The 22,025-nt window shown below is 39.1% G+C and overlaps 1 protein-coding gene across 1 annotated transcript in view; it reads right to left on the bottom strand.

The window, feature by feature from the left end:
* Positions 1 to 20,046, bottom strand: part of SYN2 (synapsin II) — a 185,400-nt gene extending 165,354 nt beyond the window's left edge. The window contains exon 1 of the mRNA XM_037050762.1: positions 19,562 to 20,046. Coding sequence (XP_036906657.1) covers positions 19,562 to 19,965 — 404 coding nt within the window. The 5' untranslated portion in view covers positions 19,966 to 20,046. The remainder of the gene's footprint in view (positions 1 to 19,561) is intronic.
* Positions 20,047 to 22,025: the final 1,979 nt, after the last annotated feature.

The raw sequence follows: 22,025 nt of genomic DNA, 5'->3' as shown, positions 1-22,025 counted from the left end.
CCTGTCTATATGAGCTTTAGTAAACATCTTACCTCCCTGCATTTTAATTCCTTCACGTGTAAAATGAGAATAACATTAATTGCTGCCCCACAGATACTACTGTATGGAGGATTAAACAAGACAATAGATGTTCGCAGTATAAAGTTTATACAAATAAGCCATTACAAAAACATCTTCCCCCAAGACTGTTTCAAAACATTAGTAATCAGTGTTTTCTAAACTATGCACAAGAAGAAACTATTCCACCCAAAATAAAGAAATATTCTTCTAGCTTGCCCTATTTTAGTGTCATGGACACCTGTCTACAAATTATTTTACTTGACTTGTAGCTCCTATAAAAAGTCATATAGTAAACTGTTGTCTTAAAGCTGCTATGAATATTTGCTTGTCATAGTGAAACATTTATTGACCATTTTTCATGTGCCATTCACCCTGTTAGACATTTGCAGAATTTATTTCAATTTATTGTCATACGAACTCTTTGAAATATTTTATCTCATTTTTACAAAGAATCTGGGGTTAAAAGAAAACAAGAAATTGCCCAAGGTCAAACATGCATTGGTGTCACTGAGGAAACACCAAGGTGTTTAGTGGCAATGAGAAATTGGGAACACTGTTATCCCGTGATTATAGAGCCATGGTGGTTGACAGAGTTGGGCCTGGACTATCTGGATTCAAATCCTGGATTCTCTACGAGCATCGGTTTCCTCGTTTGTAAAATTAAATTAATGAGAATAATCTATCTTATAACAGTATATGAGTTAATACATCTACTTAGAATAGTGCCTATCACATTGGGTATTATCATTTCTCCCAATCTGCTTGTTCATACTTCTTTTTTTTAAAAGTATATTTTAGATTATGCAATTACAATAGATCCATTCCTTTTTTCTCCCCTTTATCCCCCTCTGCCTAGTACCCCTATTCCCTCCAGCATTCCCTCCCCCAATTTCATGAGTCATACATGTAACTTTTATTGCTTCTCCATACCCTATGATTCTCAACCTACCCCTGTCTATTTTGTACCTACCAATTATGCTCCTTATTCCCTGCATCTTTCCCCCCATTTTTCCCTCTCCCCACCTCCCCACTGATAACCCTCCATGTGATCTCCATTTCTGTGATTCAATTCCTGTTCTACCTGTTTTAGTCTGGCTTTTGTGTGTATGTGTGTTTTAGAGGTTCAGCTATGAATAGTTCTGAGTTTGTTGTCATTTTACTGTTCATAGTTTTGATCTTTTTTTTCTTAGATAAGTCCCTTTAACATTTCATATAAAAAGGGCTTGGTGATAATGAACCATTGAACTTGACCTTATCTGGGAAGTACTTGGTCTGTCCTTCCATTCTAAATTATAGCTTTGCTGGATAGAGCAATCTTGGATGTAGGTCCTTGCCTTTAATGACTTGGAATACTTTCCAGCCCCTTCTTGCCTGCAAGGTTTCTTTTGAGAAATCAGCTGATAGTGCTATGGGAACTCCTTTGTAGGTAACTGTCTCTCTCTTACTACTTTTAAGATTCTCTCCTTCTCTTTCATCTTGGCTAATGTAATTATGATGTGCCTTGGTGTGTGCTTCCTTGGGTCCAACTTCTTTGGGACTCTCTGAGCTTCCTGCACTTCCTGGAAATCTATTTCCTTTGCCAGATTGGGGAAGTTCTCCTTCATTGTGTTTTCAAATAAGTTTTCAATTTCTTGCTCTTCCTCTTCTTCTTCGGGCATCCCTATGATTTGGATGTTGGAACTTTTAAAGTTGTCCCAGAGGTTCTCAGCCTCTCCTCATTTTTTTGAATTCTTGTTTCTTCGTTCTGTTCTGGTTGAATATTTATTCCTTCCTTCTGCTACAAATCATTGATTTGAGTTCCAGTTTTCTTCCCTTCACTGTTGGTTCCCTGTATATTTTATTTTATTTCACTTTGTATAGACTTTACTTCTTCCTTTATTTTGAGTCCATACTCATTCATTTCTGTGAGCATCCTAAGTGCCAGTGTTTTGAACTCTGCACCTGATATATACTAGATTGGTTATCTCCTCATTGATTAGTTCTTTTGCTGGAGTTTTGGTCTGTTCTTTCATTTGTACCATATTTCTTTGTCTTGGCACACCTGTTACATTGTAAGAGGCAAAGCCTTAGGTATTTGCCAGGTTGGGACAATCCACTTTGTTGTGTTATAGCACTGTATGTGGGGGACGGGTCAGAGAGGGAACAATGCCACTGGCTCGGTTCGCACCCCACTTTCAAGAGACTGGCAGTTTCTCCCTCCACCAAAACCCCCACAGGTTTTTAGAGCCAGATGTTCTGAGACCTTATGTTGCCCACAATGGAACCCTAAGTTACATGGTCTGTTCCACTCCCCAGATGTTCCTCCAGTTTTATCCGGGCAGGAATGTAGGACCACCAATTCCACCAGTCACCACAGCTGCCACCTTGCCATGGATCCTCTCCACCCCAGCTCCCCATCTCTGCCCCTCGCACCAGTCTGGATGAATGTTTTTTCTTTAACTCCTTGGGTGTCAGACTTCCATACAGTTCAATTTTCTGACAGTTCTCATTTTTTGTTTTTAAATTTGCTGTTGTCCTTCTTTTGGTTGTACGAGGAGGCAAAGCATATTTACCTATCCCTCCATCTTGGCCAGAACTCCTCAAACTTCTTTTCCCTGCCTTGAATCCTTTACACTAAACTAGACTAAATCTCCTCTATGTGTCTTACTCATTACTGTTGTTATGCTTTTGCCTTCTCTTCCTTTTTAAAAAAAAATTCTCACCCCAGGATATGTTCACTGATATTAGAGAGAAACAGGGGAAGGATGGGCATAGAGAGCGAAGGAGGGAGGGAGAAGGAGAATGAGAGGAGAGGGAGAGAGGGAGACCGGGAAAGGAAAGAAACATCAATGTGAGAGAGAAACATCGATTGGTTGCTTCTCATAGGTGCCCTGACAAAGGGATCAAAATTGCAACCTTTTGATGTGTACCTGTTCAGGTATGTGCCCTGACCAGATCAAACCCACAACCTTTTTTGTGTATGGGATGATGCTCCAACCAATTAAGCCACCCAACCAGAGCAAATATGTACATTTTAAACACTTGTATGCCTACTCTAAGAGAATTGGGTTGGAGGGTGAGAAGCAGGGGTGAGAGGGTAATAGCTGTTCTCCAGAAAAAGGAAGCAAAGGTATTTTTACACATCAGAAAAGGGTGAATTAGAGTGAGGCAGAGCAGGTGCATCTTCAGCTTCATGGAAGGGAGGATTTGGAACATTCTAATCTAGTAATAATAATTAATACTTTTATAGCACTTTACAGTTTATAGAAAATATTTTAATATATATATACCAGTTATTACTGACTAATCACTTTGGTTAATGCAACAATTATATGTTAATATTTACAGGGAGTTGAAGAGTTGCTTTGCTCATTATTTGCATTTTCATAATTCTTTTCATAAATCATTGATTGGTCTAACCAATATCATAATTACTGAAAGTAATCTGTCATACCAAATGCTGGGGATACTGAAATTTAAGTATAGTCATTTTTGTGATGAGATCTTATCAGTTGAAGGTAGAAAAATGAGAAGACATAAATAAAACCTGACTATAATACAATGAGTTCATTGTTATGAGAGATAAGCAAGTTTAGTATGGTTTCTAACATGAATTTAAGGAAGGATTAAGGAAGGATTAAGTCTAGTTCTGACTTTAGAAAAGATGAAGTCATCCTAAATCATCCAGGCAAAGACATGCAGGAGGAAAAAATGCTTTCAGTTAGTAGGAGTCGTATAAAGATGTCAAGGCAATGGCACGTTCAGTTAAATCGTAGTATCTATAGTTTATCATAGCTATATCAAAGTGGGTAAGGAATAAAAGAAAGGTAAGACTGAAGAAGTAAGCAGAGACAGATCATGAAGAGATTACTTTCAACATTTTTCAGTCATGACGCTGTTTTAATTATCCAAAACTATACTTTGGATAACCTAAAGAAAATTTTCTTCACTAAAGAAAAAGGAACAAGAAGCTTGGGTGGCCCGAGATTGAAGTTTCACACTAAAAGAAAAGTTCTCTAAATAGGACAAGAAAGCAGAATTAACTTCAAGAAAATATGGGCTCCTTCAGAGCCAAGCATCAACATAGGTTAGGGAAGAAAACTTGATCATCAGTTTTATTCCATTTCTTTTGCTCTGTTCAATGCCGCCATGGACCAGATAATACTTTCTAGTATTAGGAGCTGCTATGGCTCTCATTCAGAGCTAAATCTCAAAAGATTTATGAAGTGGACTGGTTGAAAATTTATGATTAAGTTAATGTGTATTTCATAGAGTATAAGAGCAAAAATATTCTAAAGCTTATTATATTTGTAGTGAATAAGCAAGACTTCCATCATAGTAAAATACACCTCTAATCCTTCTAGAGGATTAGAAGGATAAAAATACACCTCTAGAATACTTCTTCTTGTCCATTTTTCCTATTATGCCTTTTCACATTCTTTGGATCCCTTTCCTCAACTCAATTTGGCAAAGTTTTACTGACCTCGAATTATGTATCAGACATTCTGCTGGATGCTAAGGATACAAAAAAAAATGAAGAAAACACTAAGCTTGTCCTCAAAGGACTCACTATCACATAAACAGCTATCACTGTGTTGAGTCCAGTGATAAAGATATCTACTGGATTAAAAAGGGCATAGAAGAGGCATAGATGCCTAATATAATCTAGAGGGTAAGAGAAGGATTTCTGGGAAAGAAAATATTCAACTCAGTTTCAAAAGATGAACATGACTTTAGTCAAGAAAAGGAAGAGGAGATGAGGCAATTGCGGTAGGAATATAAACAAAGGCAAAAAGGAGGAATGCCATAATATGTGTACAAAACTGCCAATAGGTCAGTTGTGCTAAAAATTAAAGTTTGGGGATGAAAATGTTAGGAAGTTGGAGAGGTAAGCAGGGGTGAGATCACAGAAGAGCCATGAACTTTACCTATAGGACAGGGAAAGACACTAAAAAGCTTTAAGCAAAGGAATGAAAAGGTCAAATTTGCATTTTTAAATAGTTCATTCAAGCTATTAAGTGGAAATCATGACGAGACCTGCAGAAATTCTAGATGAAAGCTAATAAGAAATTGAAATAGATGACCACTGCTATCCCCAATCAAGATAAAGAATATGAGAACAGAAATAGGAAGGAAAGATAAGGAATTAAATATTGAAACAAATGACATTGAATTACCTTTAACCACACAGATGGAAATGTCCATCAGGCAATGAACATATCTGAAGATCAGGACAAAGTTCTAAGCTAAAGATTTGGGAACCAATTACATTTAGTAGGTAATAGACATTTTGAGAGTGAACGGACCAGGCAGAGTGTATAGAGTGAAAAAAGAAGCGGGTAGGAAATGGGACTCTGAGGAATACCTACATTTAATGAGGCAGGCAAAGAAAAGAACAAGAAAAATGAGAAGGAACTTTAAAAGAACAGGTATAAAGCAAACGAAGAATGCAGAAGCCAAAGGACTTCCAGAGAGAAGATAAACAGTGTAAAACCCATCAGTGAAGGTATAAATTGACACTTTCCTTTGGATTTAGCAATTAGGTAAGATAGCAAAAAAGAATTTCAGTATTGTGGGGAAGGCAGAAGCCCAATTTCAGCTCAGGAGAGCAAATATCAGATAAGAAAGTAGAGATGAAACTAAGGTTTCTTTTTCACGTCTGGAAGAATGATTAAAAGGTGAAGGAGGAGTTTTTGCTTCTTTCTTTCTTTACAATGATGGAGCAACCAGCAGAAAATGAGGTTATAAGCAGAAGAAAAAAGGAATAAAATTTTGAGCAAAATCATGGAGAAAGCAGGAGGGGTAGTTCTTAAACAATATTCAGTACCCTCACCCTCTGAATATAGAACAAAGAAAATGAGTGTTGAGGTAAAAGAGAAGCAGAAGAGCATTCCAAAGGCAACTGTGTGATAATAGCACAGAATCCAGGAAGTAAAGTATGTATTCAAGAGAAGGGTAATCCAATGTATAGAAAAAGTTTGAAAGTATAGAAAAAGTCCAGAAGATAAGCTGGAGCCAGATTGTGAATATGTCTAATGAACAACAGTGTGATAGAAAAGACTATTTACAAAGTAAATTTATAAGATCTACGAATGCTTTTGTTTTGTTTAGGAATACTCTGAAAACAATGTGAAAGATGGATTGGATAGAGGAAAAGAACACAGAAACTACTTTTTAAAGCCATTCTACATATTTCTCTCCTTTCATTTCCCTCTATAATCATCCTTCCTTATTTAGTTACAAGCAGAAACTGAAGCAGAGCTGTTTTAGAATTCATTTATCTATTAAATATCATAAAGATTTATGTGGTCATGTCTCTAATTGTTAGCTATAGCTGAGTCAAATTGGTAATGCTTCTCTCTTCTAAAAAACATAGAAACAAACAAACCTTTTGCAACAGCATGGATAGACCTGGAGAGTATTACGCTAAGTGAAATAAGCCAGTCAGAGAAAAACAAATACCATATGATTTTACTTATATGTGAAGTCTAATCAACAAAATAAACTAACAAACCAAACAGAAACAGACTCACACAGAGAACAGTCAGACAGCTGTCACAGGGGAGGAAAGTTGGGAAGTAAGTGGAAAAGGTGAAGGACTTAAGAAAAAAAAACCTTACAGACACAGACAACAGCATGGTAATTACCCAAGGGAAAGGGGGGGTGGGAGGAGGTAGAAGGTCTAGAGGTGATAAATGGTGACAGGAGACTTAACTTTGGGTGGTGAACACATAATACAATATACAGATGATGTATTACAAAACTGTACACTTGAAATCTATGTAATTTTATTAACCAATGTCACTCCAATAAAGTCAATAAAAGTTAAAAATAAATAAATAAAATTTTAAAAAGAAAAAATCATTCTCTAATTTTCTGTTGACAAAATTATCGGGGTTTTTCGTATGAATCTATCACTCTGGGTTCAGGTCTTGACACTTCAGTTTAATAGCTATATAATCTTGGGCAAGTGACTACTTTTATGAGTCTGTTTATTCATCTTTAAAATGGATATTCTATCTATAACTCAGGATCATTGTGAAGATAAAATGAAACAATGGGTATGAATATGCTATGTAAACCATAAAGCACAGTGCACATGACAAGGATCAAAATATAAATGCTGCTTAGTCAACATGTATGAGGTCTATACAGAAAAAGTCCAACCATTGTTAATATAACGAGAAAAGCTTCCATGACTATGATATAACCTGGTAGCCAAGGAGAGTGGACTGGAATGCATATGCATGAACAATGATGACTTCACTGTACTAGTAAGTGGGGGCAGTAGACACTGTTGAGTGAGCATGTGTACTGTATGGCTATCCCATTCAAAATGACTGAGCAAGCAGCAGGAGTATCCAATCTTCTGGCATCTTTGGGCCACACTGGAAGAAGAGTTGCCTTGGGCCACACGTTAAATGCATTGTGACACATAAACACAAAGAAATCTCATAATGTTTTGAGTAAATTTATGATTTTATGTTGTGCCGCATTCATAGCTATCCTGAGCTGCATGCAGCCCATGGGCCACAGGTTTGACACCCCTAGTAGAGTAATGAATCTACATTAACTTTTGCATTAAGCTTGAACACTCTTCCACAGAAACTATTCAGATGATTCAGAGGCCACAGCTATGGGCAACTAGTGATTGGCAGCTTTAACATAATAATGGGCACACTCATGCATCACATCTCCTATACAGTTTTTTGGTGAAACATCAAATCACCCAGGTGACTCAGCCCGCTACAGCCCAGATTTGGCATCCTGCAACTTTTCCCAAAACTAAAATCATCATTGAAATGAGATTTCAGACTGTCAGTGAGATTCAGGAAAATACAAGAGGACAGATAATGGCAACTGGCAGAACTGTACGCATCCCCAAGGTGCCGACTTTGAAGGGGACTGAAGTGCCACTGTCCTGTGTACAATGTTTCTTGCATCTTGTATCTTCTTCAACAAATGTCTCTATTTTTCATAGTATATGGTTGGATATTTTCTGGACAGACCTGATATATACAGGAGATAGATAGATAGGTAGATAGATAGATACAGATAGACAGACAGACAGACAGATAGATTTCTTAGATCTGTCAGGGAGAAATTCAACCACAAGTCTCCAGTTTCCAACATGAGGAGGAAACACACAGAGAAGGCACTACAGGATTGACCCCCCCTTTTTTCCCCAAGATACCACATAGTAGGAATAATCTAAGAAGGAGGGAGGTACTGAATGGAGAGTACTAGAAGATGAGTTTTTCACCCAAGGGCATGTACACTCATTTATTGGCCTATGCTTGCAAAGATTTACAAGCATTGCCATAAAGAATAAAATACAGAGCTAAAATTTTTGAAAGAATGGTACAGAAACTGTAACATGGAAATAATGTAGTGCTACAAAGTTAGAGAATCTGTTTCAGGTTTCTCGTTTGCCAGATATTAGAGAATTAAAAACCAAAGAGGCAAAGTAGCTTACCTAAGAATACACAGTGGCACATCTTTAAGGGTACAAATATTTCTAATCACATCTTCATTCCTCGGGACAGCCCACCTCTGTGTTCCCATAGCACCCTATGTATACTAATTATCACACTATATTAAAATCCTGTTTAAATGTCTGTCCTCTCCCCTAGTGGACTGGAAGATCCCAGTAGACAAGGTCTATACCCTACTTATTCTTATATCCCCAGCACTACCTGGCTTGTACATGCTCAATTGCACTGAATCATATCCCAGTTTAAAATGTTTTGTAAATTTAAGGGGGAAGTATGCAATCTGGAAAATTTCCTATTTAGGCCTCCATTGTATTTTGCTTAGCAAGATATTGATAAGACTAATGTTGTTACTACAGACCTGAACTTGGATACAATAAGCAATCTTAGGTAGACATGGATACTGAGGTAAAAATGGGTCCCTGAAAGGAAGGTCACCATTGTAGAACAACCCCATTAGCTTTAGAATATTGTTGGATTTTGATGACTAGCTTTACTAGTCATCAAAAGAGTCTACTTCAACCATCTTACAACAATCTTTGTTGAAACATCAATAACACAAATAAGACTGTGAAATTGCTAGTGTAGAGACAGTATGATATGCTCATGTGGTTCTTTTTAAGCACTTACTAACAACTTTACAATGAATCTTTAAAAGAAGCAGATACAAACAGTATTAAGGAGAAAAAGGATTAAATTTAGGGGATCTACTCGGAGTGACTTAAAAGTAGAAAGAAACTTGAGCTGGAGTCGGAAGATGTGAGTTCTAGTCTCCATTCCCTCACTAACTTCTTATTTGACCTTGGTCAATATCGTTCCATTTCTCTGGGCTAGATGATGATTCAGGTCCCTTTGAGTTCAAATTCTGTAAGATCAAAAGTCCCTGTCAGTCCTTAGATAGTCAGGAATGAAGAAAAATAAAAGTTAGGAAGGTAGAACAATGGTAAAACAGAGGAGTAGTGTTACATGGTAAACAGGAGAAGAAGGCCTAGTATAGAAACTGAAGTTTTATATTCTAATTCTGGTTCTATCATCAACTAGTTGGACAAGTCACTCTCCCTCTTTAGGTCAAGATTTCCCTCATTTATAAAGTGACCCAGATGATATTCCAACTCCAATAACCTAGAATTCTAAGCTATAGGTTACTGCTGCTATGAACAATGAAATTCTATGAAACTGGTACATAGAACATATAAATAAAATATTTAGCAGAGAGAAGCCTCAAAGCTCACTTGAGTTTTCCTCCCCCATGTTCCAATTAAACTATTTTTCTAGAGCCAATCACAAGCCCTGCTCCAGACCCCTGCAGTTTGAATTTCCCTATTCTTAATGAAATGCCAAAAGAAATGCCAGAAAATAATAGAAACAGGTGCTGCCTAGAAAATACATCAATCCAGTCTCTCATCATCTTTCATTTTTTGTCACTGTACTTTCCTTATACTACCCACCAGCTGGACTAAGCCATACCTATCTCTTTTGATTCAAATTCTTCAGGCTCAGTTCAAATCTCACTGCTTCCATTAAGCACTCCCTTCCCACTCTAACCCACATCATCCACCTCTCACTTTTTTAAGTTTCTATAGTACTACATTGCTGTGACTGAGATTAAATGATATTTATAATATATGCAATATAGTAAAATATCTGGAATATAATAGTTTGATAAATGATAGCAGTTATTGTTGCCACACCTTTAGCACTTAAATCACACACCCTTTTGCTCAATGCCTCTTTAATGTGCATGTGAATCACCTTGAGACCTTACTCAAATACAAATTATTACTCAATAGGCACAGGTGAAACCCGGTGATCTATAGTTAAAAAACCTCTTGGTTAATGCCAATTCTGTTGGCAAATTATGAATACATGGGCTAGTTTTTAGTAAGCTTTTAAAACATATTTATCTTATTTACCCAGGTAGACAGAAGATGTTACAAAACAGAGTATCTCATTTTTCTTAGCATATATACCCTAAACAAGAAGGTGCTCAATAAACATCTGTGAGTTTGTTATATCTTCAATTTCCAGATCATCTAGGTAAGTTTTGGAATGCCTGTGCAATACTAATTTTCAAATCAAACACTGAGACATGCCAGGATGAAAGAACTCACTTGGGCACTAGGATTGGAATCACTGGAAAAAAGTCAGGGGAGAATCTGAGAAAAAACTTACCTCTTCACCAGTGAGAATATAATACCCAATATATACAGATGGATGCTTGATCCTTGTTTAAGCACAGAGATCATTTATTAAAGTGCAGTCTTAACTGCACTTCAAATTTATGTATGAGCTTCAAAAGGATATATATCTATATATCCTGATATCTACAGTACACACACAAAAATCTTGAAAATACATATACATATAGAGGTGAAGACACGACTAATAAATACTAGTAAGGGATATAATGAGCTCGATTTCATTTTTTAGTAAAACAGATACCTTTTCCCAATGATCCTTTAGTGTACAATTAATCTAAAGATCTCAGGCAACCAATAAAAACACAATTTCAAGCAAAATACAGAGAGAGAAACACCCTCCAATTTCCCCGTTATCTTGAACAGCGGTAAGGTCCCTGAATTCCAAGTCCCACAAATATACCAATAAAAATTCAAAGAATTCCTTTGTGAATTAAGGCTGCTCTGTGAGGCTGCCTACTTTAGTCACTTCTTTTGAACCTCCGGTTATTTAAATGCTTGTTAAAACCTTTACTTTAGCATTCTATAATTCAGATGGAACCAGTATTCTTAAATTCTACTGAGAGGCTACACTCTGACTTCCTATTAAAGCACCAAGAAAATAATATTGGGCATAAAATTACACCTGCTCACTGAATACTATGTAGGTAGTTTAAACTGTGAGACTAATTTACTAAAATCAACCTTTAGAGCAAAAAGCACCTTTAAGTCACTCCGTTTATCATAAGCAGGCACCTGCTCCTTAACTCAAAGAGCTTTCAATAAAACCATTCATCAATATTTAACCAAGATGTCTTTTAACAAATTCAAACATGTTAGAAAACAAACTGCAACTCTGAGGATTGCTATTAGGCACAGAAGCACAGAACTGAGGTCAAGCATGAGACCAAAACTGGAATTATGAGTTTTAATAAATCAATGTTACTACTTCAGAGAAAATCAAAATACAGTTGGGAATCAGCTTATAGAAAAGTGAATTCCAGTGTATTCCATTACTTCCCTTAGAAATCTAGTCTTCAGGCCAAGGTAATTCTCTGGTTCATGCCATGCAGTCTAGAGAATTATAGTGAAAGTTTCTAATCTCAAACCACTTGAAGCTGTTAGAACTACATATAAATTATAAACATCCAAGGTGGAGGAAGAGTAAATGGAAGATTCACTAATCTCCTCCCAAGACCAATCAGGAAGTACAACAAAATTGTAGAGAAAGCATCCTGAATAACCAACTGAACACTAGTTGGAGAGAAGCCTTATAACCAAGGACAGACGGGAGAAACCACTTCACCACAACAAGACTGGTAGGGAGTTCAGAGGAGGCACAGGGGGCTGGCTGAGATCTCACACCAATGGCTTAAGTTCGAGGAATATTTCAACAGCTGGTGGGTTCCCCCTGAGAAGTGTGGGGTCTAGAACCCCAGCTGGGCTCCCCAGCCTACAGAACAAGAGCTGGAAAGGAACCCAGATAACATCCATCTGTAAAATGCAGCAGGGTTTCAGTCTGCCAGGGAGAGACAGCTAGAGATGAAGGGAGCCTCTTAAAGGGTGAATGCACAAAATTTCACTGGTGGCCACTTACCCTGAGCTCCAACATAGGGAGGGTAGAGTAGACTAGAGACACTTGAGGAGACACTGGGATGGTAGCTCTAGGGAGAGAACTGAAGGAACAGCTGCCAGAATCTCTGTACGGAGTCATTCCCCACAGTACAGGAGCTATCACTCTCAGGCAGAGCACTCCCCTCCAAGTGGCATCAGCCTGAGGAGAAGCAATAGCCCCACCCAGGGGAATTACTCTGTCACACCAAGTTGTGCTAAAGCTGATTACAGCTTGAATAGTTTAACAACTATGGTGGAAAGTACAAAAAGAAGCCAAAATGGGAAGGTAAGGAACAGACCCCAAATGAAAGAGCAAGAAGAACTATATGCAATGGAGGCAAGCAATTTATCAGATACGGAGTTTAGAGTAATGATTACAAGGATAATCAACAGCATGAAAAAAGACAAAAAAGGACCAGTCAGAAATAAAGAATGCAATATCTGAAATAAATAATACACTGGAAGAATAAACAGTGGGTTATGTAAAGGAGAGGACTGAATCAGGGATTTGGAAGACAAGGTAGAAAAAAACACCCAAGGATGGCAGCCAAAAGACAAAAGAATTTTTTTAAAAAATGAGAAGTGCTTAAGAAACATTTTGGACAACATAAAGCGTAACAACATCTGCATCATGGGAATACCAGAAGCAGAAGAGAGTAAGCAAGGGATCAAGAACCTATTTGAATAAATAATAACACAAAAATTCCTTAACCTGGTAAAGGAAAAAGACACACAAGTCCATGAAGCTCAGAATCCCAAACAAGTTGGACCCAAAGAGACCTACACCAAGACACATCATAATTAAAATGACAAGACTTAAAAACAAGGAGAGAATCCAAAAGCCACAAGAGAAAAACAGGTAGCTACCTACAAGGGAGCACCAATTAGAATAGCATCTAATCACTCAACAGAAGTATTTCAGGCCAGAAGAGAATGGCGTGAAATATTCAAGGTGATTAAAAAGCAAGGGCCTACAACCAAGACTGCTTTACCCAGCAAGGCTATCATTTAAATTGAAGGAGAAATAAAGAGCTTCCCAGACAAGAAAAAACTAAAGGAATTTATTAACAACAAACCACTACTGCAGCAAATGTTAAAGGGCTTGCTTTAAGAAGAAAAAAAAAAGAAAAATGTCTAACAATAAAATGGTACTACATACATATGTACCAATAATCTCCTTGAATGTAAATGGCTTAAATGCTCTAACCAAAAGACGGGGTAGCTGAATGGATAAGAAAACAAGATCCATATATATATTGCCTCCAAGAGATCCACCTAAGATGGAAAGATACACACAGACTAAAAGTAAAGGGATGGAAAAAGATATTTCATGAAAATGAAAAAGAAAAACAAGCTTGGATAGCAGTACTAATATCTGACAAAACAGACTTTAAAAAACCAAGGCTACAGTAAGAGACGAAGAAGGACACTACATAATGATAAAGGGAACAATCCAACATGAGGATATAACCCTAGTAAACATTTGCATACCTAACATAAGAGCTCCTAAATATATGAAGCAAATCTTGACGGACTTACAGGGAGAGATGGACAGAAATATAGTCATAGTTAAAATCAGGGGATTTTAACAACCCATTGACTTCAATGGACAGATCTTCCAAACAGAAAATCAACAAGGAAAAGGCAGCCTTATATGACAAATTACAGAAGATAGATTTAACAGTTATCTTCAGAGAATTTCATCCCAAAGCAAAATACACACACTTTTCAAATGCACATGGAACATCTTCTAGAATAGAACACATATTAGGACACAAAACAAGTCTCTATAAATTTAAGAAGACTGAAACCATATAGAGGATCTTCTCTGACCACAATGCTATGAAACTAGAAATCAATCACATGAATGAAGAACACTGAAAAACATGCAAAGACATGGAAGCTAAATAACATGTTATTAAACAATGAATGGATCAATAATGAGATCAAGGAATAAATCTAAGATACCTTAAAAAAATGAAAATGAGGACACAACAATCCAAAATCTGTGGGACACTGGGAAAGCAATCCTAAGGAAATTCATAGCATTACAGGCCTTTCTCAAAAAAAACAAAACAAAGAAAGAAAGAAAAAGCTCAAATAAACAATCTAAGTTTACATTTAAAAGAATTTGAAAAAAAACAATAAACAAATCCCAAAGTGAGTAGAAGAAAGGAAACAATAAAGATCAGAGCAGAAATAAATAAAATACTGTCTAAAAAAATGATACAAAAGATCAATGAATCCAAGAGCTGGTTCTTTGAAAAGATAAACAAGATTGACAAACCTTTAACCAGACTCATCAAGAAAAAATGAGAAAGGGCCCAAATAAATAAAATCAGAAATGAAAGAGGAGGAAATAACAACTGACAACAAAGAAAGAAAAAAGACTGTAAGAAAATATTATGAACAACTACACGCCAACAAACTGGACAACCTGGACGAAATGGACAAATTCCTAGAAACACAATCTTCCCAAACTAAATCAGGAAGAATCAGAGAATCTGAACAGGCAGATTACACCCAGTGAAATTGAAGCAGTAATCAAAAAAACTCCCAACAAACAAAAGCCCTGGACCAGATGGCTTCACAGGGAATTTTACCAAACACTCCAAGAAGAACTAACACCTTTCCTTCTCAAACTATTTCATAAAATTCAAGTGGAGGGAAGACTCCCAAACTCATTTTATAAGGCCAGCATCATCCTAATTCCAAAACCAGATAAAGACACTACAAAGAAAGAAAATTATAGGCCAATATCCCTGATGAACACAGATGCAAAAATCTTCAACAAGATATTAGCAAACCAAATACAGCAATGCATCAAAAAGATCATACACTATGATCAAGTGGGATTTATTCCAAGAAGGCATGGTTGGTACAACATTTGCAAATCAATACATGTGATTCACCACATAAACAAAATGAATAATAAAAACTACATAATCATATCAATAGATGCAGAAAAAAGAATCTGAAAAAATCCAGCACCCATTTATGAAAAGAACTCTCAACGAAGTAGGAATAGAGGGAACATACCTAAACATAATAAAGGCCATATATGACAAACTCACTGCCAGCATCACACTCAACAAGCAAAAACTACAAGCATGCCCCTTAAGATCAGGAACAAGACAGGAATGTCTGCTTTTACCTCTCTTATTCAACATACTGCTGGAAGTCCTAGCTATAGCAATCAGACAAGAAGAAGAAATAAAAGACATCCAAATTGGAAAGGAAGTAAGTAGTAAAACTGTCATTATTTGCAGATGACATGATTTGTACATAGAGAACCCCAAAGATTCCACCAAGAAACTACCAGAACTGACATGAATTCAGCAAAGCAGGATACAAAATTAATATTCAGCAATCAGTTGCATTTTTATATGCCAATAACAAACTAACCGAAAGGGAAATTAAGAAAACAATCCCATTCACAATTGCTTAAAAAAGAATAAAATACCTGGAATAAACCTAACCAAGGATACAAAAGACCTATACACAGAAAATTATGAGACACCAAAGAAAAAATTGAAGAAGATAACAAATAAGTGGAAGTACATCCTGTGTTCACAGATAGGAAAAATTAACATAATTAAAATGTCCATACTACCCAAAGCAATCTATAGATTCAACGTAATTCCTATCAAGATTCCAATGATGTATCTCACAGAATAGAACAAATATTTCAAGAATTTATATGCAACCACAAAATGTCCCGTATAGCAATAGCAATCCTGACAAAAAGGACACAGCTGGAGAAATCACACTACCTAATATCAAACTATACTATAAGGCCACAGTAATCAAAACAGCATGCTATTGGCATAAAAACAGACATATAGCTCAATGGAACAGAATTGAGAGCCCAGAAATGAACCCACACCTTTATAGTAAACTAATATTTGACGGAGGAATCAAGCACATACAATGAGCTAAACATAATTTATTCAATAAATGGTATTGAGGAAATTGGAAAGATACATGCAGAAACATGAAACCAGATCACCTTCCTACACTACACACAAGAATAAAGTAAAAATGGATCAAAGACTTAAACGTTAGACCTAAAACCGTAAAAATCTTAGAAGAAAACAGAGGCAGCGAAATCTTAGACAGCACTCATAGCAATTTTTTATCAGATATATCTCTCCAGGCAAAAGAAACAAAAGAAAAAATAAACAAAGGGGACTACATCAAACTAAAAAGTTTTTGCACAGAAAAGGAAATCATCAACAAAATAAAGACAACCCACAGAATGGGAGAATATATTTGTCAGTACATCTGATAAGGTGTTAATATCCAAAATTCATAAAGAATTTATAAAACTCAACACCAAAAAAGCAAACAACCCAATTAAAAAATAAGCAAAGGATCTGAATAGACACTTCTCCAAAGAGGACATACAGATATCCAGTAGACATATGAAAAGATGTTTAATGTCACCAATCATCAGAGAAATGCAAATGAAAACCACAATGACAGATACCACCTCATATCTGTCAGAATGGCTATCATCAATAAATCAACAAACAGCAAACGCTGGCAAGGATGTAAAGAAAGGGAAACCTCTTTGCATTGTGGGTGGGAATGCAGATTCATGCAGCCATTGTGGAAAGCAGTATCAACATACCTCAAAAAATTAAAAACGCATCTGCCTTTTGACCCAGCAATCCCATTTCTGGGAATAAAGGAGCCCAAAATAGTAACTCAAAAGAACATAAGCATCCCTATGTTCACTACAGTGTTATTTACAACCACCAAGATATGGAAGCAGCCAAAGTGTTCATTAATAGATGAATGAATAATTATAACACATTTATACAATGGAATACTTCTCAGCCTTAAAAAAAAGAAGAAAATTTCACCCTTTGTGGCAGTATGGATGGCCCTGGAGAACATTACACTGAGTGAAATAAGCCAGACAAAGAAAGACAAATACCATGTGATTTCACTTATACGTGGAATCTAATGAATAAACAAAATAGAGGTAGACTCATAGATGGAGAGCAGATGACAGCTAGTGGGAGGGGGGAGATTACGGGATGGAGGGATTGAGTAAAAAGAAACTTTTTAAAAGAAGAACTAAGTACAAACCTACAGCAGCCTCATCAAACACATACAAATGAGTATCTTCCTACCTACCAGTACCTAACTGGTAATAAGACCCCAAACAAATGCCTTCAACTGGATGAATTGGAATAGTGTGCAGGAGGATCAGATTCTTGCATAAAAAAATGAAACACCAATGTCATTCCCATTTCTCCCTTTCTTTATCTGGCCTTTATTCAAAACTCATCTTTCGTGATGCTTTCTTTCTCTAATAACTCCAGCCCTCACTAATCACTTCATTTACTAAATGAATAACTAATTCTAGATTCCTTTTTTGTTAACTGTTTTTGTTAAATGTTTCCACTTTGTCTCCCAAATTTAACTATGAATACTCTGTAAGGTCCCTATACTACCTAGCCCCTAGAGGGAGCCTGTTATTAATATTACTAATAACATAATAATAATGAGGGAATAGCAAGCCAGTGCAGCGGCAACAGTGGAATAAAAAGAGCCTAAATTCAAATCCTGGTACTATATATCATTTACTGACCACGAACACATTACTTAATTTTGCTAAGCCTCGGTTGGTGATGAGAATTTAATGAGATGTACTATATCAGAGCACCTAGTACAGGGTTTGGTATATAACGTATGCTAAATAAAGCTTAGTTACCTTCCCTTACCACTAATAAGCACTTGTTGATTTAAAGGGAGTTGGAGCAATTCCTGTAGGGGGCTGTCAATGGCACCATCATTTAAACTCTTATACTTTCCCCTTTACATTCCTGCTTGTGCTTTTGTGATTTCCTAAGAAAGGTTCCTTCATACTTTCTGCTCCACAGTCTTGAGAAAAAGCCAAAGCTACTCAGAATGGTCACATTAGGAGCCAGCAGGAGGGCATCTCTGTATCTACATCTCACTTCCACCACACCCACCCTAGCACTCCCTCCCTCCGGGTCTCCCAGTGAGAAAAACAGTGAAGCAGCCAAAAGAGATGGAGATAAACAGCTCTGTGGTCCCTCTGTACCTCCCTCTTGGGAAAAAACACTCAGGTCCAGTCTCCTACCTCAATTCCTGTGAGAAAGAAAAACAAACAAACAAAAACAACCCTTCCTATATTCCAGAAAAAAGGCAACCCAGATTTCTGGCCTCTTCATTTCTTCAAGTCCTTCTTTCGCCAGTCAGTTCCACCTTCAGCATCCACTCCAACCATCATCCCCTAAGTCAACTTACTGCTACATAAAATGGAACTTCTTTTAATTGATTTGCCTTAAGTGTATCTCATTCCTGCTTTTAGCAACTAGCGGTACCATTTTCCCCCAGCCTTCCGATTCTAAGTTGGAATATCCCTTAATAATACAAATAATAATAATAATTCTTGAAGTTCCCTGTCTACTGTATTAGAGCAGATCTCTTTTGACGTGTGGCCCTCTAATGATCCAAAATATTTTACGTCGGTCGTCATCTTTCCAGCGGGAAAAAACCACCGTCACTTCCACTCCCCACATACATACTAAAATTTTTAAAAATCCATAAATCCCCTCCCCGCTGCACAAAATACAAGAATTTCAAGAACAATTCTTAAACAGACTTCGGCAGTGCTGCACGGCAACAAGCCCACGTAAACTTGGGCTTCCACATCTGTGATTTGATCAACCTTGATGTTAATATTGATATCAACCCCCATCGGACAGTTGAAAATACTCCTTTGACCTTCTCTCCGCAAAGTACCCATTTCCTTTCCAAATTCACTCAAGCTTCATAGAGTAGAACCTTTTTTAAATTGGCTTTAAATGTCCCTTCAACGATCCGGGACCATTTTTACCTTATCTTTTGTGTCTAGGCTGACCCCTCCGTCCGCCCCTCAAAAACAAACTATTAAGTCTTAAGACTCTTCCCTGTTGCATAAAGTAGCTCCTTCTTTTGGCGGATTTGAGACAACTGAGGGAATCTCTCACCTCAGGGTTTACCTTTCAGGGAGACCAAGGCCGACTCCTACCCTACAAACATCCCTTCTTCCCTGCTCAGCCCCGACCCGCGCCGTCTCCTCGCGGGGGGACCACTCAGACCCTCGTTTTTATTGATCTAAACTGTCTCCCTGGCTCCCTGGTGCTATCTCCTCCGCGGCCCCCAGTAGCCCGGGCAGACACTGGGAGTTCCTAGCGGCGGCGGGGACGGGGCACCTACCAGTCGGTGTGCGGCTCGTCGACGACCAGCAGCACCTTGGCTTTCCTGGCGGCGGTGGGCGCCGCTGCAGGCGCGTCCACCAAGCCGGCCGAGGCGGCCGTCTGCTTCACGGCTTGGGACAGCGAGCTGAAGAAGCTGCTGCCCACCGACGGCGCTGAGGCCGCCTGCGGCACAGGATGCGGCGCGGGCGCAGGGGCCGACGGCGGCCTCCGTTCGGGGCCCGGCGAGGCGGTCGGGGGCGCGGACGAGACAGGGGGCGCCGACGACGCCGAGGCCACGCCCGGGCCCGGGGGCGGCGGCGGCGGCTGCTGGGGCTCCGGCCGCTGCAGGTCGGTCATGTAGCCATTGGGCAGGTTGGCGATGAAGCTGCTGTCTGACAGCCGGCGCCGCAGGAAGTTCATCATCTGGCTTGAGGGGATGGGGGCGCGCGGGGCGGCAGGCCCGGCCGGCGCGGAGGGCAAGACTGAGGCGGCAGATGTGGGGCTGAGGGGGCCGAGGGGGGCTGACTCTCAAACGCGGGAGCGCGAACCTACCAGACCGCCGCGGCAGACTGGGCCGGGCGATCCAGGCGGCGCGAAGCTCAGCGCGGTGGAGCAGGCGGGGGCGGGGCCAAAGATCGCCCCTCCCCTCACCGCAGAGCTGACGCCGCCCCCGACTCCCTGCTTGCGTACCCGGTACTGCCGCGGGCCTCCCAGGTCTTCAGGCTTGAAGGCTGAGGAGAGCTAGGTCACCTGCAGCTTGAGCCGGGCTCTATGGGCGGGGCGTGGGAGGCAATTCTGCTCTCCAAGAATAAGGGAAAGGGAAGCGAAAGCCTGTACCGTAACCTTTTGGTTGGTGAGAAAAGAAACATGTTCCACTTGAGGTGGAGGGGAAGAAAACTGTCCCCACTCTCTTTGGAGGGAAAAGAGGAGTTAGTCTCCTTGCCCTGAGGTGAGAAGGAAGCCATCCTCCACACGCACTGTAACAAGAAAGAAAAGAACTACCTTTCTTCCCAAACCTAAGAAAAAGGTGTCATCTCCCCAAACCCCGGATTAGGGGGAAAGGAATAATCTTTGTCCCGACTAACACACATGCAAAGCACTCACACACACACACACCCTATGGTGAGATGGAAAATAACTCTACCCCCCTTTCTTAATGGTAGGGGAGGAAGTCATTTCCCTAACGCCGCACCCCAAGGTGATGAAGACAAGTCTTAGTAGGGAAGCAAAGGGTCACCGTCTCTCTATTTTGGGAAGAAAAGGATGAACAAATCCTCTCCACCTCTGCTTAGAAGGCTGTGTCGGTCTCACTTTTACGGCTGCACTTGAGAAGGCCTCACCTAAGAGCATGTACTTCTCTCCTCCTCCTCATCCACCAGAGAGAGAAAACCATGTGTAAAACTGGGAACTCACACACTAGGCACACGCGTGCACACACACACAAAGGACTCTCAAATGGTATATCTAAACCTCCACCACCCCTTCTTTGTCCACCTCCCTAACAGGCATTGGTGTATCTGACGTGGTAGTACCAAAAAGGTCATCTTCAAGATCTTTCTGTTTGTTTTTGTTTTTATTTTTTTCCCAGTTCACTCATTGCCAGACCTGCCTGGAACTCTATGAAGATTTCTCTGATTACCACTTTCCCACGTGTGCTCCCTGAATCTTGTGTGACCCCTGGACCTTTGTTTTCATCTTTAGTGAGATACACTTAGTCCCTGTGTTGTAGTGGAAAAAGACACAACAGTTACACTTTACTCTCTGACTACAGGTGACCTTGGGCACATTAGCCCTCTGAGTCTCTTTTTCTCAGCTGATAAAAGGAAATAACTTTTCAAAGTTGTTACATAGAATAAATGAGATCATACATGAAAAGCACCTGGCAAACAGCAAGTATTCTAGTGATGGTGGTTGGATTCTTAGTTGAACAAGTTCTCAGTATTTATTGGGCTGAATGAAATCAATGAGCAGCTTGCCACAAACATTGGCAGGAAGTTCTTACTTCTTACATCCTAGCTGACACTGTCAGGTTGGAGCCTAGAAATGCATAGTCCAGCTCTGAGCCAGAGACTTGGTGACATCCAAGAGGTCTCCAACCAACTATAATAACACACTGGTCTTCCCATCTACCATATGCCAGGCAGTGGTGAGAGCTAAATAAACTGATATGAATGGGAAGTGGGTCCTGTCTGTGGGAAGTTTACAATCTATGTGGGCTAAAGGAGAGAGTGGGGAGGATAGACACAGGAAAAATTAACAACAATAAGATGTGACAAATGCTATAATACAGTTGGGTAAGGTGGTTTTGGAGCACCAACAAGTAAAGAATTCATTGTGTTTGTGAGGGTTAGGGATGGCTTTTCAGAGGAGGTGACATATGAGATAGGTCTTGAGGCAGCTGCAAGAATTTACCAGTAGATAAGTGGGGAAAGCACTCAGGTAGAGAAAGCCTGGAGGAATGCTTATTGATGACTCCTCCAGGA

Source organism: Sturnira hondurensis, unplaced genomic scaffold (assembly GCF_014824575.4).
Source record: "Sturnira hondurensis isolate 20B ecotype Veracruz unplaced genomic scaffold, ASM1482457v3 Scaffold0000867, whole genome shotgun sequence".
NCBI classification, from domain to species: domain Eukaryota; kingdom Metazoa; phylum Chordata; class Mammalia; order Chiroptera; family Phyllostomidae; genus Sturnira; species Sturnira hondurensis.
The sequence above is the reverse complement of the archived record's forward strand: the minus strand, read 5'-3'. Positions and strand labels throughout refer to the sequence as shown.